The 10,357-nt window shown below is 45.1% G+C and overlaps 1 protein-coding gene across 2 annotated transcripts in view; it reads left to right on the plus strand.

The window, feature by feature from the left end:
• The window catches only part of G3BP2 (GTPase activating protein (SH3 domain) binding protein 2), a 14,651-nt gene extending 6,828 nt beyond the window's left edge, over window positions 1-7,823 (plus strand). The window contains exons 6-11 of one of the 2 annotated variants that reach the window (XM_009069919.1): window positions 156-336; window positions 1,305-1,403; window positions 5,687-5,789; window positions 6,052-6,180; window positions 6,369-6,487; window positions 7,215-7,823. In XM_009069919.1, the coding sequence (XP_009068167.1) occupies window positions 156-336; window positions 1,305-1,403; window positions 5,687-5,789; window positions 6,052-6,180; window positions 6,369-6,487; window positions 7,215-7,487 (904 nt within the window). In that variant the 3' untranslated portion in view covers window positions 7,488-7,823. The remainder of the gene's footprint in view (window positions 1-155; window positions 337-1,304; window positions 1,404-5,686; window positions 5,790-6,051; window positions 6,181-6,368; window positions 6,488-7,214) is intronic. The other variant, XM_009069920.1, reaches the window with a different exon arrangement.
• Window positions 7,824-10,357: the final 2,534 nt, after the last annotated feature.

Raw genomic sequence — 10,357 nt, forward strand, 5'->3', positions numbered from 1 at the left:
TCACTTCTCACTCTCTTGTATATGTAGAAGTCATATTGTAGCAACTGCCGACACAATGGTCTTGTTAATACCAGCCCTTACCATGGCAGAGCTTACAAGGAGTCATAAAATGCAAAATCATTGATAAGCTCATAAAATGCATTTAATTGTTGTAGCAATGGGATAGAGGAGGCACTGGAGGAATCGTCTCATGAACCCGAGCCAGAATTGGAATCTGAAACAAAAACTGAGGACCTGAAAGCTGAAGTAGAAGAAAAGACCCTTGAGGAGCTAGAAGAGAAGTCTCCATCTCCACCTCCTGTAGAACCTGTTTCACTACCACAAGAACCACCAAAGGTTAGTTCAAGGTCATATCTGTATTTCTAGGTGCAGATGGTAAACCAGATGTGCTTTTGAACTTAGCCTTTTTGAGCAGCCAAACTAGTACCTTTCTTTAGTGCCATGCTGTATGCACAGCTAGGCCTGAACCTTCAACTTGTAAAATGTGAGGTTTCACCAAAACAGGAAAAAATGTTAATTTTAAGTGCTGCTCATCACTTACTGTAAATTTTACGCTCTGCCTATAAAGTGTGTGTGTGTGGTTTTATGCATGTGTAGACATTTTTAAATGTGAAGTTAACATATGTTAAGAAAACACCTGGAGCTATGAGCACCAAAAATCTCATACCATGGGAACCACTGCTCTTCCTTGGAGAAAAACATAACACATTGATGCTTGCACAGCTGCTGGCAGGATAGGTTCAGAATCAGTCTGGGGGCACTGACTGTCTCCCTCAAAGGTGGGATGCCTGATCTTAAAAACCACAGCCCACACTGTGTGTCATCTGCTGTGCTTACACCTGAGTGGTGTGCAAGTGATGGGAGGAACTGGGGAAAGCTGGAGCCAGGTCATTTTCTAGCTCCAGCATGTCTCCCATGTGGTTTTTTTCGACCCTTTTTCTCTTTTCTGTTTTTGCTTGTAAATTCTGGCATCCATTTGCTTTCTTCATGCAGAAGACACTTAACACTACAGGTTTTGAGTCCTAGGTTTGCTTACATCATGGAGAGCAGTGATCTGGGAATGCTGAGGGCACTGGGCTCACTCAAGTAGCGACAGTGGGCTTGGTACATTCTTGCTCCACGCTGCTGGAGTCCACAGACAGCTAGAACTGCACATCCTTCTGTGTCTGCATTGTAATGCTTGAACAACAGTTACTTAATAGTCAGATCTGAACCAAAAGTGTGTTTTCAGCAGACGAGTTTCCCTGTAGGAATGTCAGTGGTTTGCCATGATTAGTAGCCTAGGTTTGTTGCATTTCCTGCAGGCTTTCTCTTGGGCTTCAGTGACCAGTAAAAACCTGCCTCCTAGTGGTACTGTTTCTTCCTCTGGAATTCCACCCCATGTTAAAGCACCAGTCTCACAGGTAACCCATCTGTGAACACTTGGATTGTCTCATTACTTCTGCAAACTGCTTCAGTTTTTTAAATTAACAGATCGACTTGTTTGACTTAAATTGCACAAATTAATCATGTCTTAAATGTGAATGCACTCACCTCCTTGTCACAAGCCAAGGCACGTGCACATAACAGGTGTAGCTTTGGGTGATGGTGATGTTCAAATCTGTTCATGTGCAAACAGGAAATCGCTACTGAATTGTTCTTTTGCCTGTCTTAGTGGGATGTGGCTTGGTTTACAGGGGGAAACAACCAAAACAGCGATTCCCCACAAAATGTTAGTTTTCTGAAGTGTGTTTGAAAAGGGCACTCGTGCAAGTGCCCCAGCAGTAAAGAGGGCAGCACCATTTCCAAGGTGCCTCGCTGCCTTGTAAGGCTAATATCTGCAGAAACATGCTGGATTTCATTATCCAGGGACAAGCAGCTTGTCATAGAACCCTGTACCAACTTATGACTGTGTGAGGAATGGAAGGATTCACATTTCCTTGCCAGGACAATGCTATCTTCCCATTCCTAGGCTGACTGGGTGAGGAGGGGAGAGAGGAAAGAAGGTTTGACCAGGTGATAGCTCATGTCCTGCACATACCACGGTGGTGTGAGACAGTCCGAGACTCAATTCAGCTTCCTCCATCTGTATAAAAGTCCTCAAAATAGAACATGTGTCCTTTAACCTCTACTGCTGGCACTGTGTACCAGAGCACTGTATGTTGAGTTGCTTGTGTCCAGCCTTTTTAAAAGACTTCAGTTTTCAGTGAGCAGTTGGGTTACTGCAGTTGTTGGTTTTGCACTGGTTTCTTCTCAATTTTTTACTGACATGGAGGAACCTGTCTAGGATTAGACTTCAGCCAAATGCATATTGAAAAAAAGAAAAAAAAGCCATGAGAAAACAACCAAACCAACCCCAACGCCTTGTATTCTGGTATTGCTTCTGGTCTGCTGGGACTGTGGTGGATACAAGATAATGGCTAGGGAATGAGTTGGGAAGCTTGTCTGTCCACATCAGCTCAAACAGGGCTTTGAGCATTTAGGTGGTATTTAACCTGTCAGAACTGTAAGGTTTCTAGTACAGAATGGATTTTCCTTATGCAAACCAAAATTAGGTTTAATTTTTTTGCTATAGAGGCAGTGGATTTTTGTAATGTGACTGCAAAAACCATTTCAAATTATTGTACAAAAGAGCAGAAGAGAACTTAGAGATGTGCCCTCAAACTGTTGTGCGTTGCCTCTGCAGCTTGTCGTGCTTTGTGCTTTTTATGTTACTTTTGCCGTGACTTTGTGTTTAAGTAATTCTCTGTAGAAGTTTCTGAACAATACTGATGTGGCAGGAATTTCAACTCTCAGCTCTTCTGCTGCCAGAATTAGTCAGTTCTGAGCTCCTCTTCCTGCACATGTTTCAGACATGCTATGCAAAAAGCTGGTAGAAAAGGCATCTGAACAAGGAGCTGCAAATCATTAGCAGCTTTTTCCTGTTCTCGTGAAGCCATTAGTGCCCGGCACTGCGTGTGTTCACATCCTTGTTCAAGGAGCAGATGCACTGGTGTGTGGGTGACTCCTTTGGGATGCTGTTCTGCCTGGTTTCAAGCATGTTACAAACCAGCTGTTAACTGCCCTGCTCATTCCTTTCTCTGTGTCACTCCAGTTTTTCCCCCTTTGCTATCAGGTTCAAAATGGAGCCTCTGTAGTGTTCACTCAGACCTCCTCAAAGGCTTGCACATGGACTGTTCTAGATATAAACCAGTTCAGTTCTGTTTATTTACAGCTGTGGAGTGAAACAGGTCAGCATTTCTTGCTCTTTATCTAGTTGTCAGCCTGCCTGCGTTTATAACTGGGGCTGTCTCTTCATAGCATCTTCAGGTATTTTTGATCTCCCTCTTTCATTAACACATTGGCTGTCGTAGGCAGGCAGGGTGCTCCCCAATTCCTCTGGCTTGGAAGTAGTGAGTTTGGGGAAAGATCTGTTTATAGACACTGCATTCCCTCACCACTTTAAATTTGTTTGGACTCTGGGCAGTCTCTTCTATGGTCTGTAGTGGCTTTGGGGAAGGGATGGCTGTGTGCCGCGCCTGCCTCTGAGACAGTATGAGGACTCTTTGAGTACATGTCTAACCTAGCTACTGCAGTTCTGATGAGAGATGGGGCTTCTTTCTTTTGTTTCATGTGAGCTGTGGTTTCTTCTTTGCTTGGTTAGTTGGTTCTGTACATACTTGCCTTTTGATTGTGGCAGGCATCTCACTCTAGAGAAAATTCTAAGCCTCACAAGATCTCAAAAAAGAATTGTGCCAGCCTTTGGAGCCACCTCTTCTCTCGCTTTTTCTGTCCCATCGGCCACTCTTTCAGGGGTATGTTAAGTTCCAGAGGTGGTGAGTGAAGGTTGACTGGTGGCTGGTTTTGCTGTCATGGCCAGTAGCACTGCTGTGGCAGCAGGAGGTCCCTTTGCCTCCCCACGTGAGCTCCTGAAGAGAGAGACAATGTGACCTTTCCCTTAGTTGTTAGCAAAACTCCATCAAGCCGAGGTTTGGGGCATGCTTGGCTCCTTCAGTAGTTGTCTGCTGAAATCCTTACTCAGTGCCTTTCAGTCCACTCCGTGTGCTTTCTGAGGAATGCTGGGAGATGGGAGTTGCAGTTAGCTGCTGCCTGGGCTGTAAATAGTAGCCCTGGTGAGGCATGTTGGGGTGCTGCTAATAGTGGCAGTGTTTTGGGGGAGCACAGTTTTGCACTAGTGCTTTCTGCTTGAGGCAGCCCCAGAGAGCACAGAGTCAAGTTTTCCTCTGTAGAAGGGGTTGGTACTGATTAGAAAACAGCTAATGAGATGAGCTGTTTGTGTGCTAGATGAAGCTCACTGAAGTGCAAAACAAGCAGGTACAAGTTAACTTTTACTCAGGGTTTAACAGAAGGGCAGCTGTGACTTAGCAGGTCTTGATCAGGGTTGGCAGAAGGACTGAGTGTTTAATTCTCATAACCATATGTATCTAAGAAATGGGGTCTCAATGTATTCAGTTTTGCTTTTGAGGTATAATTCATAATGACCTAAAGATGTGTGAGTGAGAGATGGCAGAGGAGCTCCAGTGGCCCATGAGGAGATGTAATGGAATGAGATTTAACAGGAAGGTTAAAAAAGTGATCCTAGAAGCATTGTAAGGACAAGCTAATGCCTTGCTGCATAGAGCAGGAGTGACAGGAGGGGTGAAACACCTGTGTCATACCTGCTCGCTTCATGCAAAATCCCATCATTTCCCCCTGTGACATATTCCCTGGCTGGAACTTCCAGTTGTCTTGAGTCCTTCAAGGAAAATAAGGGAGATGTTTACTATAAAGTACTTCTCCCCAGCAGTCTGAGCCTATAGCTGTTGTCTGTGTTTAATCTTACTTGGAGGCTGGTGGTGCTTTTTTATGCTCCCAAGGATAATTTGTTTTCCTAAGATAAGGACCCAGTGTCCCAGCAGCTGCTGAACTGTTGTGCAGAAAATGGAATGCAAAAAAATCTGGGAATTGCTTTGGTACCCGGCAGGCTGCAGAGAAATACTTTTTATTGTTCTGTCTCTTTTTTTCTAAAAGCATTTTTTGCTTGCAAAAAAATAGAATGGGTGTTCCAGTACCGGAGAATATGAGGGCATCATGGTCTAGACATGAGGAAAACTGCAGAGTATCCTCAGCAGGTAGAAACTGTCATTTCAGGTGGCTTTATTGTATCAGAAATACTTCTGAGGGCTTTTGTTTTGTTCTCCTCTTTCTTTTTGGTAGTTTTCTTGTAGTTGTTTTGCACTGGAGGAAAAGAATCCCTCAGAGACTTGTACAGAAAACGTGATTTGCCCATCTCTGTGTTCCTCTTGGACTGGCTCCTAACTTGTGTAGTTTGAGTTTGGCATGAGGAAACTTTATGTCCCCCCTGGGGATTTAAATCAGGTTGAGGGACTTGTGAGTAACGGAGCATTGGGGTCTCAGTGCCTGGTCAAACATGGAAAATTCACCTTAGCCATGTTTTGGCGAGATGCTCTGATTGGGAGATGTTTGTTTTACACCCTCTAACAGAGATAACTGAACACTGCAGTCCTGGATTGGTACAGAGGAATTGATAGAGGTGGAAAAAACATATTCCCAAACACTTTGACGTGGATGTCTGTCTTCTGGAGTTGGTTTTCTGCATGCCACTTCTCTGTGTCTTGTGTTGTGGGGTTTTTGTTCTGCTAAGTTTGGGGGTTTGGAGTTTTTTTTACTGAGTCAATGTTAAACAATGCATGTTCTCCTGTTTTAGCCAAGAGTGGAAACTAAACCTGAAGCTCAGTCTCAACCTCCTCGTGTTCGGGAACAACGTCCCAGGGAAAGACCAGGTTTTCCACCTCGAGGACCTCGACCAGGTAACATGGGTCAGCCTGTTTGTCTGTCTGGACTAGTTAATGAGAGGTGTCTCCTGGACAGGCCTTGTCTGTACCTGTGTTGTGTTTGGCTGATAATGGACCCTCTGTTCCTGCTGCCATCAACTAGGAATGAGGGAATGTGCTTTGGAGTCCAAGCTGATTTGAGTGAACAAGTTTGGTGCTGTTTGTACATGTGTTCGTACGACTCTGCACACATCTTCTAACCTCCGCGGTTCCACCTTCTTCTGTCTGTTGGCCGTAGGGAGAGGGGACATGGAACAGAATGAGTCGGATAATCGTCGGATAATTCGTTATCCGGACAGCCACCAGCTCTTTGTTGGGAATTTGCCCCACGATATCGATGAGAGTGAGCTGAAGGAGTTCTTCATGAGTAAGTAGTGATTCCAGCTGTGAAGACTAAGAGAAAAACTGTTCTGAAGTCTCATAATGTTCACTTAAGGCCACACAGGAAACTTTTACATGGTGCGGCACTACAGATGTTGTCTGGAACAAGTGGAGGGGTGGGAGAGCTAGTACTGTGGGTTCTGATAAAGTGGCTCTTCCCTTGTGTTTTCCCAGGCTTTGGAAATGTGGTAGAACTTCGCATAAATACTAAAGGAGTGGGAGGAAAACTGCCTAACTTTGGTTTTGTGGTATTTGATGATTCTGAGCCTGTCCAGCGAATTTTAGTTGCAAAAGTAAGTATTGGCATTGAGTACTGAGTATCCCCTTGCAGGGATGGAGCAAACACCCTAAACCCCAAGTAATGTGGGTATCCTAGTTTACACTGCTGTTGTTTCTGGCATTCAAAACACAGCTGTAAGAGAAACACTGCCATTCTGTCAGGAGGGCTGTGTAGCTTGCACAAGCTGTGCCAGTGTTCCTCAAACATCATCCTATGGAGTTTGGGTTTTTTTACCTCTATCCATGGACGCCATACAGAGCTCCGTGCTTACTCTTAGAGATCCTTTTAAGCTGAACATGGAGCAGATAACATTTCCAAGGGCTTCACATGGATCTGTGAGTTCTGCACCCTGGGACTGGGAGAAGGGTTATTGCAGCTTTGACTCGAGGAACTGGAGAGGAGAAAGCAGCAGTTTTCATTTCTGCAAAGTGGGAGTGACACCTGGTAGAACAGTTCTTCAGGAACCTTAACCCTGAAATGAAGAGGCTAAAGACAACCCTGCTGTTACTTGAGACAGACACCTTGCATGCCGAGTGAACATAAACATGCCATTCCTTTACTCTAGACCTCTAGGGCTAAGTTGTGTGCTGCAGGGAGCCCTTCATCGGTAACGTTTGTCTTGGTCATGCAAGTAAAGGTAGGCTGAGGTGAGCAGCCAGTGCAGAGTTGTCATGTGCCTTGTGTAATTGGACTTTGTGACATGGTGACTAACATGTGCCTTGAACCCTTTTCCCCATAAGCCCATTATGTTCCGGGGTGAGGTGCGCTTGAACGTAGAAGAGAAAAAAACAAGAGCCGCTCGTGAGAGAGAGACCCGAGGCGGAGGCGACGATCGTAGGGATATTCGTCGCAATGATAGAGGCCCTGGGGGTCCCCGTGGAATAGTGGGTGGTGGCATGATGCGAGACCGGGACGGAAGAGGACCTCCTCCCAGAGGTGGCATGGCACAGAAACTCGGCTCCGGACGAGGCACCGGGCAGATGGAAGGCCGTTTCACGGGACAGCGTCGCTGAGACCACCACTGTGGGCAGACAGTCTTGGCAGCGGTACATTATCCATCGTGTTTGCATTCTTGTTAATTTTTTTTGGCTTTGGAATGTGACACAGCCCTTCTGATAATTTCTTTGATGTGAAAGCATCCTTTGGTTTCCAGTTTAAATTGAGGTGGACGTTCTTTCCCCAGTTTCACAACAGGAGTCACACTGTTAATTTATAAATGTAGACTTGGAGAATTGAGGACTATAAAAAAGGAAAAGAAAAAAAATAAGCAAAGAAAACCAGAGTGGTTACCTATCTGCAACAAGAGTGAACTAAAGGACATACCCAGTAGAATTCAGGTCCTTTAAGTCCAAAACCCTCTGCTGCACATTTTGTGTGTTACCGTTTCTGCCTCTTACTGTTGGAGACACAAATAGTGCAATCTGTGCAATTGGAGAAGCTTGCCTTTTTGTTTCCTCCTTAGAACACTCGGCTCCAAACAAACTTGTGTTTACGCACTCATCAAAATGCACTAATGGGTCCTCTGAACTCATTTATACTGACAGCTGCAGGAGGCATCGGAGGGAAATCCTTCATCCTCTCACTCAGACAGAATAGCTTGGGGAACGATGCGGGCATCTGATCTGCTTGCTGTGACCAACCTCTGTACACACACAAACCTTAATAAGACTACACCTTTGTTCCAGAAGGAATCCATTTAGCTGTAAACTAACCAGAACCTAGAGTTTCAAAGTTGTAGCCCTGAGTGCGCAACAAGTTTGATAGCTCACGTCAGATTTTTCTATCTGCCCCTCTTCAGTGCAGGGATGGCTGCTCAACACACTCCTCCTCCCCCCTTCCCCTTCCAGAAGCGTTGTACAGTGAAACTTGTCTTGACTGTATTTGAGTTCTCTGGTAATGTAATAAGCATGATGGTGCCTTCTATGAATACATCATTCCAGTCTTGCTGGTGATTTTGTACAGTACCATGTATGAATTACTGTGCTGTGAAGCCACGCGGCTGCAAAGCATTTCAAGGAAATCAATGAGAAATTGTATTTAAAAATTGCAGTATCTTTCAATCAGTAAACGTTGCTAAAACGATCACCCACCTTGCTCTTCAATTAACAAGTTCGCCTGTTGTTTTGCAGAGGGGGGGAAGGGAGGAAGAAGGCATCCGAGTAGTCTCCAGGTTGTCTCCTCTCCTTAATCAGTGTCAAAGGTAAAGAAACGGAGTTGCAATCTGTCTTGGACATGAATTTGAGAAGTCAATCCCGAACGGTGGACGCCATTGGTCAGCTGGGAATGGGTAGAACTGAGCATCCTTTGGGAAGGTGAGCTAATCAGACGAGGATACTGCAATTTTCAGAGAACTAAACAGCAGCTCTTAAGTTTTTGCATTTTCCAGTTGCACTTTTTTAAGAGCTTGTATTCATTTTGCACATGACTCTCAGCTGAAGTTGACACTGAAGTGGCTCTGGACCGAATGATAGAAAGGAGACATCCTCTTTTGCAGTTTAACTGGTGGGATTTCCAGTGGAGAGATCTGTTTCTGGATGGTGTTCTGGAACACATCCCCAGAATGGAAACGGAGCTGCAGCAGCCAGTAGAGTTGGGCTGGGTGCCGGGTGGGCGCCCGGCTCCGAGGGGTCAGGAGCAAAGGGATGTTGGTATGCAGAACTGTGACCACTGAAAGCTGCTGCTGACCACGGAAGACCTCAAAAAAAAAAAAAAAAAAAGTGATTCCACGCAAAAGCAGAGAGGGCTTCAATAGCAATCTGTCTCTGGATTATGCAATCATTGCTGGTTTGAGTGAGCTGCAAGATTTTGCACATATTTTTCTGATACGCTAGACAAGGTGAAGTGGCATCTGTGTGTTCTCTCCCAGGCTTGAGGTCTGTGTTCCATGGTAAGTCTTGCACTATTTCCATGCGCTTTTTTTCCCCTTGGGACACATTTCTGCCAGTTTGCTTTTTCATATTTCAGTTTTTGTTAAGGTCTTGCAATTTCAGCTGTTACCTGGAAATGTGTAGTACTTGAACTGCTCACCACACAACTCCTCTCCTTAGGCCTGCAGCCCTTGGGCAAGTTGCAGTTAGCAGTTTGCCACCAGTGTGGTTTGTGAGGCCTGGGGATTTTTTTCCTTCTGTAGTGCTGTGATGTTTTGCTGCCACCTAATTCATTTGTATGGCAAATGGCACTGGGAATAACCAACAACAAAACCGGAGTAGTACAAGAGCTCCTGAGCCATTCTGCTTCTTGGCTTGCTTCTTGTTTAAGTGACACGAACAACCCTTGGAACGTCATCCAGAGAAGTTTACATGGTGATAGCTCACCTGCTGTACTGTGGACTCTTACGTGTTCTCAACCCTCTCGCTAGTAACTGTACCTCTTAGAGCAAAGGAAGGGATTCACTGACCATTACTGTTAGTTGCTGATTTGTGAATGGTGGGAGTACTTTGTCATTATGGTTCTATTGCAACAAACTTGGCTGACCATCTTGGCTTTAGTAGGTATTCAAGACAGTGGATTACCATCTTTATTGCTGTAACGTGTCAAGCATTATATGCTAGTAGATTCTAGTTTAATTGTTGCAGGTGGAAAGTATTTTTACTTTTAAGTTTCCATTCTGAATGTGTTTTGACTAAACGTACCAATAAACTACTGATGTCTGCAGCATTTACCATGTCCCTAATTCTCTTGCATGCAGGTGGCTGTAGAACACTGTCACCCCTCACCTACAGACAGCTTGTTTGAGAACGTGGCTGCCGGCGTGGCCCTTGGGAAGCCACAGTAGTGCAGCATCTTGTGCTTTGAGGTGTTTGACTGTGGTGGCTTCTCTCACCTCGGGGTCTGTATGGTCCAGGGAGGGCATGAGCTCCTCTCAGACATCTCCCAGCTGGGA

This window comes from Acanthisitta chloris, unplaced genomic scaffold (genome assembly GCF_000695815.1).
Source record: "Acanthisitta chloris isolate BGI_N310 unplaced genomic scaffold, ASM69581v1 scaffold46002, whole genome shotgun sequence".
Lineage (NCBI taxonomy): Eukaryota > Metazoa > Chordata > Aves > Passeriformes > Acanthisittidae > Acanthisitta > Acanthisitta chloris.